The sequence below is a fragment of the Rana temporaria genome, chromosome 3, assembly GCF_905171775.1.
Source record: "Rana temporaria chromosome 3, aRanTem1.1, whole genome shotgun sequence".
NCBI lineage: Eukaryota > Metazoa > Chordata > Amphibia > Anura > Ranidae > Rana > Rana temporaria.
Window position 1 is genome coordinate 442665857 of NC_053491.1, and position 20073 is coordinate 442685929.

The 20073-nt window shown below is 48.9% G+C and overlaps 1 protein-coding gene across 1 annotated transcript; it reads left to right on the forward strand.

The window, feature by feature from the left end:
- The first annotated feature begins 4220 nt into the window (after positions 1-4220).
- On the forward strand, positions 4221-15151 carry LOC120933324 (tetraspanin-1-like). Its single transcript, XM_040346478.1, has 3 exons — positions 4221-4367; positions 4537-4620; positions 14566-15151. The coding sequence occupies exons 1-3, from the start codon at positions 4233-4235 to the stop codon at positions 14617-14619; spliced, it is 273 nt and encodes a 90-aa protein (XP_040202412.1). The 5' UTR covers positions 4221-4232; the 3' UTR covers positions 14620-15151.
- Positions 15152-20073: the final 4922 nt, after the last annotated feature.

Consider the following 20073-nt stretch of genomic DNA (forward strand, 5'->3'; position numbering starts at 1 on the left):
TAGACACATATCTGCCAAAATGGTGGTGTGACAGGTGAGGGGGGCCCCTTTCGGTGATGTCTTTCCCATTAAAAATTGCAACCTAGAATATAGTTAAAAACCCTGGGGTGGCTCTTCTCAATGAGCCTGTCGTTGATGCTCCCAAGCATGTTTAAACTTTTTAAAACGGAGTTCCCACCCAAAAAGTGGAACTTCCGCTCATTTGTCTCCTCTCCCCCTCGGTGCCACAATTTGCACCTCTCGGCCCCTTTTGGCTAAGATCAAGTGTTGTACGATATCTGTTCTTATCAGTTGCCAGTAGGGGGGGCACTCTGCTAACCGTCCTGAGTACACGGCGAGGTGGAAAGGGGATGGTAGTGGCAGATGCAGAACCTGCTGACGTGGAGGTGAAGCCTTCTGATCGGGACGGAGAGGCATGAGGGCCCGGGATCCTGGCCTTCTGGTCTGGATTTTGTGGCACCTGCCCCGGACAGTTGTCCGGGAGAGAACACCTGCTCCCCTTCCGGTCGGGCGGGAGCGGTTAGTATTTCCCGAATGTGATTAGGAGGGAGCAATGGGAGTGGTGGGAGTAGCAGGGCACGGGCTCTCCCCTAACCTTTCAGAGCTCCTATCCTCCTGGCTGGGATGGGTGCTGCTGGTCCTGGCTGAAGGGGCCGGGGGTGTTGAAAAGCCTATGGTGATGTGCTCCTGAAGTGGCAGTCCAGGGGTGCTGTGATTGCACTAGTGTTTCTTTACCGGCACTTTTGCTTTTTGGCACCTTGCACCATACCACCTTTTACACTGCCTCTAGGGCCAGGCCTTTGTCAGGACAGAAGAATTTTTTATTCTCCCCCACTTTCTTTTTTATTTTTCCCCCATGTTTGTCACATTTATGACTTTTTTTTTGTTTGGTGCACTTTATGTACACTTGTGTGTGATTAGTAGGGTGCCGATCCTCGGGCCAGCCCTGAACGTCTTGGAAGTGGGTGGACATGGCCTTCTGGCTTAGTTTGCCTGCTCTCGGGGAGCCCCACCTCGTACTGGGAGGGTTCTGTTTGGCAGACCCTCAAGGAAGGTTGGGTCCGTGTCGGCTTCGGCTGCTCGGACCACAGTACCTCAATCCCCGTCTGGAGCCTAAACGCCCCGGGGGATCAGGGTTGGTTCCTTCTTTATGGAGGACAATTGCGTTTGCACCCGTCTGCACTTTTTTGTCGCACCTCTTTATGTGTGTGCACATTTTTTATGCACCGAGTGGAGTTTTTTGGGTGTGTTTTGCACGCCATAGGCTTTTCAATAGAAAAAATTGCCACCTTTGGGGGGAGAGGGGGGGACAGGATACCTGTCTTTGATTGGTATCCTGTTCCCGCTTCCAGGAGTCCGTGCAAAGGCCCATGGACGTCACGCAGGGCTCCCTTCCTCTTCCCTCCTCCTCCCCCTGTCTCCTGAAGAAGCTATAATGTAGCTTCTTCAGGAGAATAGTTATAGATGTTGCCATATACTGTATACACACTTGGAATGAAACAAAATAGATCAAATTAATCGTAAGAATAAAAAAAAAAAAAACAATATTATGCAAGTCTTGCGAAAGTAATAACAATACATTAAATCATGGTATTTTTTGGTGATGCACCACAAATTACATTGATAGGTCACCTGTGGGGAGGGGGGGCTTGATGGAATGCCCCAAAAAGTTTTATAGAAGCATAAAAGACAATCATGCAGCAGCAGGGTGATGATCCCTGGGGAGATATCAACATACCATAGGGGAATGTCCAGACCAAAGGTATAAATGGCTGAAGAGGGACACATAATATCTATTATCTAAAGAAATATCCAAAAAATGTATGTTTGTATCTATATATTAGTATAGTGAGTACCTACGTCATCCTACCTATCCCACCGCTCCTTCAGTGAACACTTCTCTACTCCTCTCCTCTTCCTTTCTCCATTGGGGTTCCCCAAGGTTCTGTTCTTGGACCTCTCCGTTTCTCAATCTACACCACCTCCCTGGGTCAGTTGATTACCTCTCATGGCTTTCAATATCATCTCTACGCTAATGACACTCAAATCTATCTCTCCACCCCCCAGCTCTCTCCATCTGCCCCCTCACGCATCACCAACTTACTAGCAGGCATATCAGCCTGGATGCCACATCACTTCCTCAAACTCACCTATCCAAATCCGAGCTCATGATATTTCCTCCCCCAGGTGCCACTTCCCCTGATTTCTCTGTCAATATCAACAGCTCGACTATCAACTGTCCCCCCCATGCCAAGGTCCTAGGTGTAATCCCGTACTCCAAACTAACCTTTCGGCCCCACATGCTATCGCTATACAATATTTGTCGCCTCAACCTACGCAACATCTCCAAGATACACCCCTTCCTAACCAATGTCACCACCAAAGCTTCTAATCTACTCCCTTGTCATCTCTCGCCTCGACTACTGCAACTCTCTCCTCATTGGCTTACCTTTAATAGGCTATCCCAACTTCAGTCCATCATAAACACTGCTGCCAGGCTTATCCACCTTACAAACTGCTCAGCGTCTGCAATACCCTTCTGGCCAATCCCTCCATTGGCTGCCACTCACCCAACAAATTAAATTCAAGATACTAACAATAACTTACAAAGCCATCCACAACCTGGCCCCCATCTACATCACTAACCTAGTCTCAAAATACCAACCTAATTGTTCTCTTCGCTCCTCCCAAGACCTCCTGCTCTCTTACTCCCTTGTGACCTCATCCCATGCTCGCCTTCAGACTTCTGCAGAGCCTCTCCCATCCTCTGGAATGCTCTACCCCCAATCTGTCCGACTTTCTCTTACTTTGACCACTTTCAGACGATCCCTGAAAACTCATCTCTTCAGAAAAGCCTATCTGGCCCTCACCTGTACATTTTTTTTTCTCCATCAGCACATCCCCCATAGTTATTACCTTTTGTATCTCTTGACCTTCCCTCTCAGATTGTAAGCTCTAAGGCCCCGTACACACGACAGAGGAACTCGACGTGCTTGGCACGTCGAGTTCCTCGTCGAGTTTTGGGATGAAGCCGCCGAGGAGCTCGGCGGGCCGGCTTCTCCATAGAAGAACGAGGACAACGAGAAAATAGAGAACATGTTCTCTATTTTCTCGTCGAGTTCCTCGGCGGCTCCATCGAGCCAAAAACTGTACAGACGACAGAGTTTCTCGGCAGAATCCGGGTCGTTTTGACCGAGTTTCTCGGTGAATTCTGCCGAGAAACTCTGTCGTGTGTACGAGGCCTAAGGAGCAGGGCCCTCTGGTTCCTACTGTATTAAAGTGTATTGTATTTGTACTGTCTACCCTCAAGTTCTGAAGCGCTGTGTAAACTGTTGGCACTATATAAATCCTGTATAATAATAATAAAAAATTATGGAAACATCCACTGGCCACGTTGTACTGGAGGTGTGGTGGTGTTCAATGTATAGCGTGCAATAGGATTAGGCAGGTCATATTGGAGACTCAATGTTATACATTACGGGCCAGATTCAGAAAGAAGTTACGCTGGCGTATCTATTGATACGCCGCGTAACTTCTAGGATGCTCCGGTGTATCTTTTTTCTGTTTTCAGAAAACAAGATACGCCGGAATTTTGCTAAGATCCGACTGGCGTAAGTCTCTTACGCCGTCGTATCTTAGTTGCATATTTACGCTGGCCGCTAGGTGGCGCTTCCGTCGATTTACGTGAGGAATATGCAAATTAGGTAGATATGCCGATTCAGAAACGTACGTCCGCCCGGCGCATTTTTTTTACGCCGTTTACGCAAGGCTTTTTCCGGCGTAAAGTTACCCCTGCTATATGAGGCGTATCCTATGTTAAGTATGGACATCGGGCCAGCGTCGAATTTTCCGTCTATTACGTCGTTTGCGTAAGTCGTTCGCGAATAGGGCTGTACGTAAGTTACGTTCACGTCGAAAGCATTGACTATTTGCGGCGTAATTTGGAGCATGCGCACTGGGATACGTTCACGGACGGCGCATGCGCCCTTAGTCAAAAACGTCATTTATGTGGGGTCAGCCTTCATTACCATACAACACGCCCACTGCATGGATAATTTGAATTCCGCGGGCTTACGCCGGACCGCATACGCTACGCCGCCTTAACTTAGGGCGCAGGTTTACGCCAGGCTTTTTGAATCCGGCCCTACATCTGTATGTAGTATATTAGATTATTTTGATCGTTGATGGTGGTAAGGTCCTGCTACTATATATCTAAATTTACTACCTTCCAGATGAAGTGCTGTGGATTTCATGGATATGAAGATTTCAAAAACTCCACCTACTACAGGAATAATCTTGAATTTCCTCCAGTCTGCTGTGATTTTAAGAGCCCCTGCCAGGAGTCTAGTATAAGCCATCTGACCAAGGTAAAATTCATTAATGGACTAACCTTATAACCTTATAACTAATAACCTAAAAAAACCTGACAGATCCAGAAATGATGCCCATTATAGCATCTGTGCGTGTCCATCCTGTTCCATAGTCAATATGGGCCTTTGCTCCTTGTAGATAATCATTTCTTCTTTTACCTCCCAGGGTTGCTTTACCGCCTTTGAGTCCTTCCTATCTAAAAATGGGAAGATTGTCGGGGGAGTGACTCTCGGAATTTGCGGTCTGGAGGTAAATGGATCCCGTTTCTTGTATGATGATATGTCATTTTATAGTAGTAGAAATCCTAAGTATCTTTTTAAACTTGGAAGTAGATACTTCAGTAAATTTGTGTTTTTTTTTCTCTCAATTAAATAAGAATTCTAACCATAAATTAATTTCAATACAAGATTTTTACAGTTACTATAAAGCTATATGACATTTTTGTTCGAATGTATATGCCTTTAGCTTTAATTCTTGGTTATTCTTACATCTATAGTCATGATTCAAATGAATAGGCTGTGACATGGAAAACAACTTATACACTGAAGTCAAGGGGCAAAATTTAAAGGGTAACTCCACTTTTGTTGGGGAAAAGAAAGTTGCAAAAAAATAATAATATAGCGTATACAATTGCGACACAAGTCTTATTGTAATTGAATGTTATTAAAAATTACCTTTCCTCTCCAAGCTGCAGCGCTGTAATTCTCTGTAAATGCAATGCAATATGGCTACCTGGGGGCTGTGTACAGAATGCTCCCTAGATATGTAATTTCCTGCTTGATTCCTGTGATTGGTTAACTGATTTTACCAGAAGTCTGCACTAAGGTACAAATTAGATTTTTGGCATCCCCTGCAACAAAAATGGCAATTTTGGTGAGATATTCCCAGGGGAAATCACGTCTAAAGGGATGCAGACCCTGCCGCTCTCCTCATTAGAGACCTGCAGGTGCAGCAGCTGATTGGTAATTATAAAGCCACTGCCATACAGACTCACTTTGCACATGGATACAGACAAACATCTATTCCTCCAGAATAACATAAGGTAGGACTCTGCAACAAAGTTTGTTAAAATCCTTGCAATGTACATAGATCACCCAGAGGAGGATATATTTTTCTCAACGAAAGTGGAGTTACTCTTTAAAAAAGGGAATACGTTGCATTTGTAGGACAAGTAATGCCTGATTGTTGATGATTGATATTTGTATCTTCATGGCACTCGATAGTATGGGATGGTGCAGGTTCTCTTGGCACAGACAAGTTGAGGATACAGAATAAGGGCACAGGGCACTGCAAGTAAAAATATCTTATTTGTTGACAAGGATCATTTTAATGGTAGTAGCGAGGCACATGTAGCCCCCCGAGCTACTGTTAGGAAACCAAGATGATCAAAAAAGTTGCTAAACTTTCAGATTCCCTGAAAAAAAAAAAATGAAATGTCAAATCGCATGCTAAATCTAAGCCTATTTCTGGCAATGGCACAGTCCGAATCAGTGCGACACCGACTTTGCGGCGCTGCGCCGATTCCCAAAAGTAGTTCCTGCAACTTCGGGGGCGATTTCAATAGACATCTGTGCATAAACCCGCACAGATGTCTCTCAAATCACCGAATTCGGATTGAAATGCCGGTTTGAAATTGTGCGAGTTCTGCTGAACCCACATGATTTCAAACCCGCATTCAGTGTGAACCCAGGCTTATAGGAGAATTGTACAAAAAAAATCAATAAATGATTGATTAAACTCACAAGTCCTCACAAGTCCTTTTTTTTAACACTACTATTACTTTATATTGGCTTTTGGAATTTACAAATGCAGCAACTTAGGCCTTGTACACACGAGGGGATATCCGTTGAAAGCGGTCCACCGGACTGTTTCCATCGGATATGTCCGCTGGCGGATTTTGATCTGATGGCTGTACACACCATCAGATCAAAATCCCAGCGGAAACATCCGCAGTGACGTGGCCGCGCCGTCGCGGCGACGTGCGCGACCCTGGAAGGTAAATACTTCCACGCATGCGTCTAATCATTTCGACGCATGCGAGGGATGGGATCGGACGGACTTATCCGGTGAGTCTGTACAGACGACCGAAATAAGTCCGAAGGACAGGTTTCCAGCGGATAGATTTCTTAGCATGCTAAGAAATTTTTATCCACTGGAAAACCGTCGGCTGGATAAATGTCCGCTTGAAAATGTCCGTTAGGCCCTACACACGACCGGATCTATCTGCTGGAACTGATCCACGGATAAATCCCATCGGACAGATCCGGTCGTGTGTACGGGGCCTAAGGCCCCGTACACACGACCGGATCTGTCCGATGGGATTTATCCGCGGATCAGTTCCAGCAGATAGATCCGGTCGTGTGTACGTCCGAGCGGACATTTCCCAGCGGATTAAAATCCAGCCGACGGATTCCCAGCGGATAAAAATTTCTTTGCATGCTAAGAAATCTATCCGCTGGAATCCAGTCCAGCGGACTGAACCGGTCGTCTGTACAGACTCACCGGATCAGTCCGTCTGCTCCCATCCCTCGCATACGTCGTAATGATTCGACGCATGCGTGGAAATATTTACCTTCCAGGGTCGCGCACGTCGCAGCGTCATCGGCGCGGCGCGGCCACATCACCACGGATGTATTCCGCGGGGATTTCGATCTGATGGTGTGTACAGCCATCAGATCCAAATCCGCCAGAGGATTTATCCGCTGGAAACGGTCCAGGGGACCGTTTCCAGCGGATATCATCTCGTCTGTACGAGGCCTTAGACTTTGGATGAAATGTTTAGCACTGGGGAACAATTTTGGATAGATAAGTAATGCTTTTTCTCTTTCGTTCATAGACGGACACAGCCTTCATTGATCTTAGGGTTATGCTTCTTCCTACCAGGAGATTTAGGCAGAATTCTACAGCACTTAAGGTGTTAAAAACTTTCCTTCATGCCGCTCCTCCCAGGGGGCGTGGCTCCCCCAGGCATAACCCCCACTCTGCTCTAGCAGCTTCAGTTTGTTTCTGCCTAACCGTCAGGAGAGTCAGGCTCTCTCTGGAGTCTGGACTCTGGAGTTTTTCTTGCTATTTTTCTTGCGATTATTCTTTCTTTTATTATTTTGTTCCTGCATTTTTGAATCCTGCGATTCTTCTATCAACAGCCGACTGGGTGACAGGCTGGGTCCTCGGCCCTTGTAGTCCCCCCAGGTTCGGCCTTCGAGCGTGTGCCGGCCCTCAGCTCAGCTTTGGGACGTCCACGACAGGCCCCTTTGCTCCAGGGGCGGCCGGGGAACTTCGGTTCTAGGGCACACATATGACCGGTCTTTATGGCCTTGTCACAGTGTGTCTGGCCGACAGCCATGCCGTTTAGCGGACGTTGGTTCTGTCTGGGATACCTCCAGCCGGTAGTCGCAGGACGGGTAAGTAGTGACCCTTGCTCAGGTAAGTGGTCTGGCTGGAATTTTCCCTGGGGAGGTCGACTGAGGGTTCGCCCTGCTTTCCTCTCTCCCTTATTCCTCTCCTTCCTTCCCTTTTGGGTAGCGGCTGTGAGGGTTTTTTTTTCTGGGGTCTCTTTATTATCACCGGGGCCTGTGTGTTAGCTGGGGCTGTGTGTGTTCACTGCAGGGGGCTGTAGTGTTCTCTGCGGGACTTGTGTGCTGTTTTACTAGGCTGCTGTGGCTGCTGGCTGTCTGTTTTAAAAAAAGAAAAAAAAAAAAGAAAGAGAGATTTTTTTTTGAAAAGTGCGCCACGGCCGCCATTTTGCCGTAGTCGCGCCTTGTATATCTCGGCGGCCATTTTCTTGTGGTCCTTGGCAGTTTTTTTGCATTACGGCGGCCATCTTTAATTTTCGTTTGTCCTCGTGTGGCCGTTTTAGCGCTCGGAGAGACCGCGAATCTCTCCGTGGGGACTGTCAGCAGCGCAGCCGGCTTCTCAGCACGTCATCAGGCTCCTCTCAGCGCGATGCACCAGGCGGGGTGGTGAGTTCCCTGGGGGCCCTCATGCTCAGAACTAGAGCTAGAACAGCCGGGAGGTGACCGTGGGTGGTTCTCTGCTTAGCAGTTTGGGTAACTCGGTGGTGGGATGCCCTGGAGCCTGTACTAGGTACTATCCTCCCCACTAAGGCCTGAGTTAACCCTCGATGCCCCTCCCCCTGCCACTTCTGTTGAGGGAGTGTTATTTCTGAAGCAGCTAGTGCCTGGTTGGGGGGTAAAAAAGCGCCCCCTCCCTAAACCTGCTTCGGGGGATGCCGCTGACATTGGACTATGCCCGGCTATTGCGTCTGGCTCTGGTTCTGTGGTGTCAGTGGATGTGGGCTAAAAACCCACGCGACCAAGGAATTTGTTGGAGCTCTTATTTTCTGCGGTTAGAGCTTATAGCTCAGTAACTAGACGGTTTGTAGTTTTGGCGGAGGTACCAGATGTACCGGTCCCTTTTGGGTTCCGCAAATCCGCAGCGCACTGCAACTGTGTTCCTTATTTGGACTTTTTATGTTACACCGCAGTATATATATATATTTTTTGCAGTCCCTGAATGCTTTGCGACCCCTTTGTAAGTAGGTGGGTCTCTCCTCCTGTGGACCCTCCAGTGTCCGGATGGAGCAAAGCCGCAACGTTGCCCGTGGCAGGGGCTCCTGCCTGTGGGGACCCCGCTGAGACCGGTCTTGACGCGGTCTCTGGTGTCACAGACTCTGACTGGTGCTGCTGAGCCCTGTAAGGACCTAGCTGAACGTTTGGTTCAGGGTATGTAGTTTGTCTGTGAGTCAGTCCTGGATGCGCTTCCCTTCCTTTCCAGGGCCTCCGCCTCTGTGGGGGTGTTTGCGCCTCCTCGTGTGGCTTACATGCTGGTCTTCGGACCGATCCTCAAAGGGTCCTTGGTGACTCACCCCTTTAGGGGTGGGCGGCTTTTGGGCCTCCCGGGTTGACACCCCTAGGGATGCCACGGGTGGTAAGAGCACGCTGCTTCCTCTGCTAGGAAGGGCAAGGAGCCTCGCCGTCGGCGAGTGCCCTCCTCTCCCGAGCGGTTCGTGCGCCCAGCACGGTGGGCATTCTGCAGGGTGCTAAGGCCCCCGCTGCGGGGCTGTGACGCGCCTGGCACCACGTGCCTTACGGGCCTGCGGACGGTATTGCTTCCGCATGTAGGTCTGCCCCCGCCCGTGTCAGGTGGGGGGCTGGCTTTGTGATTTTGCGGCTCGGTTGAGGCCTCTTCTTTCCGACCGTTGGCTTTGCGAGGTTGTTTTCTCGCGGTGCAAGATAGATTTTCTCTCTTGGCTGCCTAACAGATTTTTTCCCTCCATCCTCTGGCTTCCTCCGGTTCGCTGGTTGGTTCTGTCCAGGATCTTCTGATCGGGGGAGTGATGGTGCCAGTTCCCTCGATGGAACGGTCTCAGGGGTAATACTCCAATCTGTTGGTAATCCCCATGGTGGACGGGGTCCGTCCAATCCCGGGCCTCAGGGCCCTCGTTTGTTTTTTTGTAAAGTACAAAATTTCAGGATGGGAATTTTTTTCTGGCGTCCTTGGATGTCATGAACGCATACCTGCATGTTCCCATATGCTCTAAGCACCAGAGATTCTGGGCTTTGCGGTCAGGGAGGACCTTTTTCTTTTTGTGGCCCTCCCGCTCGACTTGGTGTCGACACCACAGGTTTTTACCGTGGTGCTCGTCCCGATACTGGCCCGGCTGTGTCAGCGGGGGTTTATCGTGGGATGTCTGGACGACATTCTCCTACGAGCTTCTGAGAACTCTGCATTTGTGGAGCCGTGTCTATCACGTGTCAGACTCTCCAGGAAGTTTTGGCTGGCTTCTGTTTTTGTCCAGAAGTCAGTGTTGGTCCCGTCTGGGACTGGAATTCCTGGGACTAGTCCTGGATTCCGCCGGGGCGGGAGTTTTGTTCTCCTAACGGAAACATTTAAGACTCTGCAATCTGCTGGGCAGCAGTTGTCGACCTAGTGGTGGTCATCTCCGCGATTCTGCTTGAGGGTTCTGGATCTGACGGTGGCCTCTTTCGAGGCGGTTCCGTATGGCCAATTTCCACGCCAGGGTGCTACAGGAGGACCTGTTGTCACGTGGGGACTAGCTTCCGTCCTCTCTGGATTACCAGGTTCGGATGAGTCATCTAGTCCCTGGTGTGGTGGCTGATGTTTTCCGGTGCTTCGGGCTGGGAAGTCGTTTCGGCCAAGCCACTGAACAGTGGTCGCGACGGATGCCAGCCTCTCCGGTTGTGGGAGGGGTTTTTGGGGCACCCAGTCAGCCCTGGGGTGCTGGACTCAGGTGGCGACCCACCTACCAATCGTTGTTCTGAATCGAGCTTTGCCTTGCCTGGTGGTCCCTGGTTCTACAGGGCCGACCATTCGGGACCCTGTCCGTCAACGCTGTGGCGTACGTCGACCATCAGGGAGGCACACAGAGCTCTGTTGCAGCGACGAGGGTCGCGCACATCCTTTGGTGGGCCAAAGGGTCCGTTCCGGCTCTATTGGCCGTATACATTCCGGGAGTACGGAATTGGCAAGCCGACTCCTAAGTCGGACTGTGCTAGACCACGGAGAGTGGTCTCTCCACCCGTAGGGGTTTTTCAGTATATGTGCCGAAAGTGGGGCACTCCAGGCGTGGTCCTTCTAATGTCCCGCCTCAACCGGAAGGTGCCATGTTTTTGGCCAGGTCACGGGACCCGTGGGCTGACGCGTCAGGCGCGTTGGTGGCTCCTTGGGGTCGCTATCGCCTGCTTTACACCTTCCCTCCTCGGTAGCTTCTTCCTCGCCTGCTGCGCAGAGTGGAAGCCGAGGGTATTTCTCAATCCGGATTGCCCCAGATTGGCCGCGTCGCTCCTGGTACGCGGACCTGGTGCGTCTGGTGGCAGACACCCCCTAGCGTCTTCCCCTGGGGGTTGATCTTCTGTTACAGGGTCCGATTATCCACCCTGTTTTTTACAGCCACTGGCTTAGCGGCGTGGCTGTTGAGAGCCTGGGGCTGAAGGCCCGAGGCCTATTGGGCTCAGTGGTCTCTACCGTGCTGCCTGCACAGAAGTCTACCTCACGTAGGTTTTACATCATACGTGGAAGGCCTGCATCTCTGTGTGTGAGGAGATGAAGTGGCACCCTCGGACACACGTGGTGTCCAGGATTCTGCTGTTTTTTACAGCAGGGAGTGGATCTGGCTCTCGCCTTAAGTACGGTTAGGAGTCAGTTTTCTGCTCTGGCTGTTACTTTCAATGAGCCTTGGCGTCGCACTCCTTGGTGCGTACGTCTGTTCTGGGGGTCTGGCATTTGGCCCCTCCACTACCCCCATGGGACTTGTATTTAGTCCTTTTGGTTCTTCTAGATGCTCCCTTTGTGCACATTCGGGAGGTTTTTTGTTGACTGTCACGAGACGGGAGCTGGTTTAGCTCAAGTGCTAGAGTACCTGCCCTTCATGCATTTGACTCTGGGTTCCAGCCCAGGAAGGTCTGCGTTGTCACGTGGCCGTGGCTCGTCGTGGGCATTTCCACTGTGATTTTTTCTGGTAGCGATTACCTCGATCAGACTAGTGTTTGTCTGAACTGGAGGCCTTGTCTTGCAAGGCTCCCTGCTTGGTCATCCATAAGGATGAGGTGGTGCTGCGGCGCAGCCGTCTTTTCTCACCAGGGTGGTTTCGGCTTTTCACATTGGTGTGGACATTGTTCTTCCATCCTTATGTCCTTGGCCGAAATGGAGGGAGGTGGCCACTTTTACATCCTCTGGATGTGATTCGGGCCCTACGTATGTACTTATCTGCTACGATTCCGTTCCGGAAGTCGGTCTCACTGTTCGTGTCGCTGGCTGGTTCTACCAGGGGGCCTGGTAGTCTCGTCGGCCACCTTTTTCCGGGGTGGATCCGACGGATTGTGCTTCAGGTCTATGCCCTGAAGGGGCAGGCGCCTCCCTTTTGGGTTACGGCGCATTCGACCAGGGCGATCGGGGCCTCTTGGGCTTTCAGGCATTATGCCTCTGTGTTACAGGGGTGTATGGCAGCGACCTGGTCGTCGTTCCACACTTTTTCTAAGTCTTACAAGGTGGATGTGAGTGCATCTTCTGATGCCTCCTTCGGCCGCAGGGTGTTACAGGCGGCAGTTTACGGTTGGAGTTCCTCCGTTGAGTAACTCCGGTTTTGTTTGGGGTGTAACCTGTTTTTGCTGTGTTATTTTCCCACCCCTCGAATTTTTTTGACACTGCTTGGGGACGTCCCTAAGGTCAATGAAGGCTGTGTCCGTCTATGAATGAAAGAGAAAAAAAGGATTTTTGTACTCACCGTAAAATCCATTTCTCTGAGTTCATAGACGGACACAGCACCCACCCCTCCTTGGTTTGTACTGCTTGTTACGAACTGAAGCTGCTAGAGCAGAGTGGGGGTTATGCCTGGGGGAGCCACGCCCCCTGGGAGGAGCGGCATGAAGGAAAGTTTTTAACACCTTAAGTGCTGTAGAATTCTGCCTAAATCTCCTGGTAGGAAGAAGCATAACCCTAAGGTCAATGAAGGCTGTGTCCGTCTATGAACTCAGAGAAATGGATTTTACGGTGAGTACAAAAAAAAGGATTTTTGTACTCACCATAAAATCCATTTCTCTGAGTTCATAGACGGACACAGCACCCACCCCTCCTTGGTTTGTACTACTTGTTACGAACTGAAGCTGCTGGAGCAGGGTGTGGGTTATGCCTGGGGGAGCCACGCCCCCTGGGAGGAGCGGCATGAAGGAAAGTTTTTAACACCTTAAGTGCTGTAGAATTCTGCCTAAATCTCCTGGTAGGAAGAAGCATAACCCTAAGGTCAATGGAGGCTGTGTCCGTCTATGAACTCAGAGAAATGGATTTTACGGTGAGTACAAAAATCCTTTTTTTATATACAACCAGCTGCCAAATGCCTGTGACGCGGGAGGGGGGGGGGTTGTATTGTAGAGGGGGTTTGTAAAGTAGGGGGGTCTGTAATGTAGAGGGGGTCTGTAATGTAGGGGGGTCTGTACTTTAGGGAGGGGGTCTGCACTGTAGGGAGGGGGTCTGTACAGTAGGGAGGTCTGTGTAACATGCAGGGGGTCCAGAACTGTTAGGCCTCGTACACACGATAGGTTAAACAGAGGACAGCGGTCTGATGGACCATTTTCATCGGTCAAAACCGATCGTGTGTATCCCCATAGGTTGTTTAACCATCGGTTAAAAAAAAGCCAACTTGCTTTAAATTTAACCTATGTATTCCTAACCGATAGGTCAAAACCGATCGTTAGTAGGCACAACCATCGGTTAAAAATCCACGCATACTCAGAATCAAGTCGACGCATGCTTGGAAGCATTGAACTTCGTTTTTTCCAGCACGTCGTTGTGTTTTACGTCACCGCGTTCTGACACGATCGTTTTTTTAACCGATGGTGTGTAGGCGCGACGGACCATCTGTCAGCTTCATCGGTTAACCGATGAAAACGGTCCATCAGACCGTTCTCATCGGATGGACTGATCGTGTGTACGCGGCTTTAGTGGCGTGTCTGTGTAACAAACTGTGGGGGGCTGTGTAATGTAAAGGGGTCCAGAGGTGCAGGGTGCTGTGTAATGTAAAGGGGTCCAGAGGTGCAGGGTGCTGTGTAATGTAAAGGGGTCCAGAGGTGCAGGGTGCTGTTTAATGTAAAGGGGTCCAGAGGTGCAGGGTGCTGTTTAATTTAAAGGGGTCCAGAGGTGCAGTGCTATGTAATGTAAAGGGGTCCAGGGTGATGTGTAATGTAAAGGGGTCCATCTGTGCTGAATGGAGGGGTCTGTGCAGAATGGGGGGTCTGTGCTGAATGGAGGGGTCTGTACATTCTCTAGGCTATATTTATATGGGCATGGAGTGAAGCTGAATTATATCAAGAGCTATTTCACACTGCCAGCTGGCTGCGTTATCGGTAAAGCGCCGCTTTATCATCGTTTTAGCTGAGCTATTTGGCCGCTATCAGGGTGCTTTTAACCCCTGCTTGCGTTTGAAGAAAGGGTTAAATGCGACTGTGTATTGCCGATGTGGAAGCGCCCCCCCCCCCCTGAAAAAATTCAGCGGACGCCCATGCCCACAACCCATCATTAACCGCAGACGCGACGGTATACAGTAAGAGTAAGATAGGCTATTAGCTCTTCGGGGGTGGGCTCTACTATAAATGATTTATATGCCATGAAAAGTGCTGTAAAGTTATTTTGTGCTTGGTTTTATAAATTAAATAAATGTTGTCTGTTGTGTTTGCCTTGCAGCTTGCAGCCATGATTGTCGCACTCATGTTGTTTTGCCAGATCAGAAAAAAGTAATCGATTGGATCTGCCATTCTTTTTGCTGGGGATATCTCGTTTAATGGTGGTACTAAACATGAATGCAGAGGGTGAAGCCATGTGCTATGATTTAGGAGAGTACACTCTGTGTAGTATCACCTCTCTAATTCATGAATTTCCGGCATCAGCTTGTCAGTTTGATTGTCATCTGAGCAGATCCCAGCAATGGTCAAAGATTATCAGCACTGTCACACCGGAGCCTACCGCACGTCACCTTATTATATAAATTCTATTTTCTTACACTTTTTAACCTATAAAGACTTATATGATAACGCATTGTAAAGAGCAAAAAAAGATGTGCGCAGTGCAATAACTGACATCAACTGATCAGATTTCAGTTTATGGTAGTTAGGAAATATAAAGACTGGTTGCTCACGGTTACTGTAATTTTTACATTATTGGGCTTATTCAATAAGGCATAAAGCAAAGAAAAAAATATAAGTAACATGTCTCCCAATCAGCCAATCCGATTTCAGCTGTCTTTTTTTGCAGTGCAGCTTAAAAAAAAAAATCTTACCTGGCTTCTGATTGGTTGCTTCTGTTTTTTTCTTTCCTCCTGTTTTATCAATTTACTTTAGGAATCGTTTGTATATATAAAATGTAAGAAAGTATGTTTATGTTTGATGAATGTTAATGAATATAAAAAATAGTTGATAAATATTTTAATTATAAGGGCTAAAGTTAATAATAAAAACTAAGGCTGTTATAGGTGTATTGTGTTTTGTAACCATTTTAATTTATTTTGAGTGCCTCAGATCCTGACCCCTTTATATCCTGTGTTATTTATTGTAAAAGGGACAAAGTGTCCTAAAAAGAATCACATTATTAAAAGGGAAGAAGGGCAGGAAGTTTGTGAAGGGGTGGGAGGAAGAAAAGGAGGGGAGGTTAGGAAGGGGGTGGAAATAAGAGAACAGATGAAAATGAAGGATGGGAGGGGAAGTAAAAGAGAGAAGGAGGGAAAGAAGGGTGGGGGAGGAGGGCAAAAGTTTGGAGAGGAAGGATAAAAGGGGAGGGAAGGCAAGAAGGGTTGGGAAGGAAAGGTGAGGGTGGGAGAGGGGAGAGTTGTTGGGAAGAAAGAAAGAAAAAGGTGGGATGAAGTGTTGGAAAAGTAGGGTGGGAGAGGAGGGAAGAGTGGTTAAGAAGGAAGGGTGAGAGGGGGGGCAGAGGGGAAAAGGTGTGGGAAGGTAGGGTGGGCAAGAAGGGATGAAGTATTGGGAAGGAAGGAAGGAGGGAGTGTTGGTTAGGAAGGGTAGGAGAGCTGGGAAGAAGTGTTGGGAAGGAAGGGTGGGAGAGGAGGGAGAGAGTATTGGGAAGATAGGATGGAAAAGGTGGGAGAAAGTGTTGGGGGGAAAGTGTGAGATGGGGAAGAAGAGCTGGGAAAGAAGGGTGGAAGAGGAGGTAGGGAGTGTTGAGAAGGAAGGGTAGAAGAGGAGGGAGGGAGTGTTGGGAAGGAAGGGTGGGAGAGGAGGGAGGGAGTGTTGGGAAGGAAGGGTGGGAGAGGAGGGAGGGTTGGGAAGGAAGGGTGGGATAGCTGGGAAGATGTTTTGGGAAGGCAGGGTGAGAGGGGGAAGAAGGACTGGGAAGGATGGGTGGGAGAGGAGGTAGGGAGTGTTTGTTAGGAAGGGTGTGAGAGGAGGGAGTATTGGGAAGGAAGGGTAGGCAAGCTGGGAAGAAGTGTTGGGAAGAAAGGGTGAGAGGGGGAATAAGGGCTGGGATGAGAGAGGGGGGAGTGTTTGGAAGGAAGGGTGGGAGAGGAGTGAGGGAGTGTTTGGAAGGAAGGGTGGAATAGGAGTGAAGGAGTGTTTGGAAGGAAGGGTGGGAGAGGAGTGAGGGAGTGTTGGGAAGGAAGGGTGGGAGAGGAGTGAGGGAGTGTTTGGAAGGAAGGGTGGGAGAGGAGTGAGGGAGTGTTTGGAAGGAAGGGTGGGAGAGGAGTGAGGGAGTGTTTGGAAGGAAGGGTGGGAGAGGAGTGAGGGAGTGTTGGGAAGGAAGAGTGGGAGAGGAGTGAGGGAGTGTTTGGAAGGAAGGGTGGGAGAGGAGGGAGGGAGTGTTGGGAAGGAAGGGTAGGAGAGGAGGGAGGGAGTGTTGGGAAGGAAGGGTGTGAGAGGAGGGAGGGAGTGTTGGGAAGGAAGGGTGGGAGAGGAGTGAGGGAGTGTTTGGAAGGAAGGGTGGGAGAGGAGGGAGGGAGTGTTGGGAAGGAAGGGTGGGAGAGGAGTGAGGGAGTGTTGGGAAGGAAGGGTGTGAGAGGAGGGAGGGAGTGTTGGGAAGGAAGGGTGGGAGAGGAGTGAGGAAGTGTTGGGAAGGAAGGGTGGGAGAGGAGGAAGTGTTGGGAAGGAAGGTGGGAGAGGAGGAAGTGTTGGGAAGGAAGGGTGGGAGAGGAGGAAGTGTTGGGAAGGAAGGGTGGGAGAGGAGGAAGTGTTGGGAAGGAAGGGTGTGAGAGGAGGGAGAAAGTGTTGGGAAGGAAGGGTGGGAGAGGAGGAAGTGTTGGGAAGGAAGTTGGGAGAGGAGGAAGTGTTGGGAAGGAAGGGTGGGAGAGGAGGAAGTGTTGGGAAGGAAGGTGGGAGAGGAGGAAGTGTTGGGAAAGAAGGGTGGGAGAGGAGGTGTTAGGAAAAAGGGTGAGGGGGGAAGAAGGGCTGGAAAGGAAAGATGGAAGAAAAGGCAAGGGAGGGAAGGTATGTGTGGGAAGGGAAGATAAAGATTCAAGGGGTTGGGTGGGGGAGGGACAAATGCAGAAAGAAAGGGAAAGGGATAGAAGAAAAAGAATGGGAAGGGAATGAATAGGATTTAAATACTTACACTATTTGCTTTTCAAATTAGATTTAAAAAATGTTTTATTTGTTTATTTGTATATGTGCCTGGTTTGAAGAGGAATGATTTGTCCTAGTGGAAAATGAAATCTAAACCAAAATATATTTTTATCCTTAGTTATGACTAATGATTTTCTTGAATTTTTTATTTTTATTCTTCTCACCTGTCCATGCGTAATACTTCCCTCTGCATGCTTTGGTGTCATTTAGTGCAGATCACAGAAGTATCATCCAGGCTTGGAGCCGTTCTTTCCCCAGGTGGCCTGTGGTGTGACACACACAGTAAACACCGCCTGGCACATGTGTACTGACAGGTGATTGGCTGCCATTTTCCCAGGGTAGCCTTGCGGTGTTATAGCCAAGAGCTGTTTTGAAGGCAGACAATACCTTGGAGAGTTCAGTGTATGCAAGACGGTGACATTTTTATGCAGACATGCAGCAACAATCACTTGTGTTTTTAATAATAGCATGTAATTTGTTCCTGTATGAGAACAGGCCACCTTACAGGTCACTTGGCACTTTTGACAATTACTGCAAATAACCAGACATGTTCAGGTATTGATTCTACATTATAAAGCTGCCTAGAGATGGATAGAATTTAGAATACAAATCCTTAGGAATAGTTTTAGTAAAATGTGTATGAAGATTCTTAGAACATTTAAATGTAATTCGAAAGATTTTGTTTGCCTTTAAAGTGGAGTTTCCATCCCAAATTGTTATTGCATTATTGTGCTCATTAGACCTAAAAAAGAAAAAAAGAAAACATTTTTTTTACTCATCTGGAAATGCCTGTTGCTATGCGGTCCCACGAAATCTGCCTTTGGAATCACCTAGGATTCTGACATCATCTAATGCTCCTGGGAAATGTGTGTCATCATTTCCCAGGATGCAGTGCGCTACCCAATTATCACTCCCCATCCAAGACTTCCAGGAAGTAAGTGCTTGTGGGCTTCACAATGCCCACAAGCGAAATGACAACGGTGTAGACATAGCTTTTATAAAGTATCTTTTTTGAATAACTATGCGGAGCAGCGGCGGATTGTAAAATAGTAAGTGACCGGATTTATATTATAAAAACGCATGATGAAAAGACATACATTTAAAAAATGCTAATTGTGGTTGGAACCCCGCTTTAACATTTGATTTAGCAAATAATGGACTTTACTGAACGAAAATCACACAATTTTCTCGTCGATGCGGTCAAAAATGGATGTCGATTTCACTGCACTAATGATTTAGGAAATTAATTACCGTATTTATAGGCGTATACCGCGCACTTTTTTGCCCTGAAATTCAGGGCAAAATCGTGGGTGCGCGATATACGCCGATACCCGCTTCCCACGCCGAGTTTGAACTACTGCGCCGGCATATACCAAGCGCAGTACACTTGTGTATAGTCGGGCAGGCTCGGCTCCTCTCGCAGTCACGTCCTGGACGTACAGGACGTGACCGCGAGAGGAGACAAGCCTGTCCGACTATACACGAGTGTACTGCACTCGGTATATGCCGACGCAGTAGTTCAAACTCAGCGCGGGAAGCGGAGATCGAGCGGGGAGGACACCGCAGAAGGACGGCGGATCCGACGAGGACACCACCGAAGCCGCAGACGGACGCCGGACCCGACGAGGCCGCCGATGGACACCGCGCAAGACACCAAAACTGTACGTACTAAAATCTTTTTTTCACAGGAATGCTGGTCCACTTTAGGGGTGTGCGCTATACGCCGGAGCGCGCAATACCCCGATAAATACGGTAACTGTCTTAAAACGTTCATTTACTATGAATCTTTGGGCCAGATTCACAGACATTTGCACTTGCGCCGCGTATCAGTGATACGCTACGCCGTCGTATCTTACCTGGCGGAATTTCGAATCCACAGCGATTTTGCGCCGTAAGTTACGGCGGCGTAGTGTTTTTCTGGCGGCGTATTTGAAATTGGGAGGGTTGGGGGCGTGATTCATTTAAATGAAGCGCGTCCCCGCGCCGAATGAACTGCGCATGCTCCGTTTTGAAATTTCCCGCCGTGCTTTGCGCGTTTTTTGAACTTCGACGTGACTTACGTCCATCCCTATTAACGGACGACTTACGCAAAAAAAAAAATTAAAATTTCGACGCCGGAACGACGGCCATACTTTAACATGGCAAGTCTATCTATACGCCACAAAATAGCAGCTTTAACTTTACGCCGGAAAAAGCCGACTAGAGACGACGTAAGAGAATGCGACGACCACGCGTACGTTCGTGGATCAACGGAAAAAGCTCATTTGGATACCCGGCGCTGAAAACTACGCGAACTCCACCCAGCGGGCGCCAAAGTATTGCATCTAAGATCCGAAGGCGTACGAAGCCGTACGCCTGTCGGATCTTACCCAAATGCCGTCGTATCTTGGTTTGAGGATTCAAACTAAAGATACGACGTGGGAAATCTGAAAGTACACCGTACTTGCACTGTGAATCTGCCCCTTTGTTTGAAAATTGTACCTATCTATGACCAGCTTTAAGGTGTATCCAGAGCAGGGGTACCCAACCAGTGGCCCGGGGGCCACACGTGGCTTGCGGAGCCCTCTGATGTGGCCCGCGACCTCCTGCTCTGGGATGGAATAGAATACTGGGGGTAATCCACAAAGAT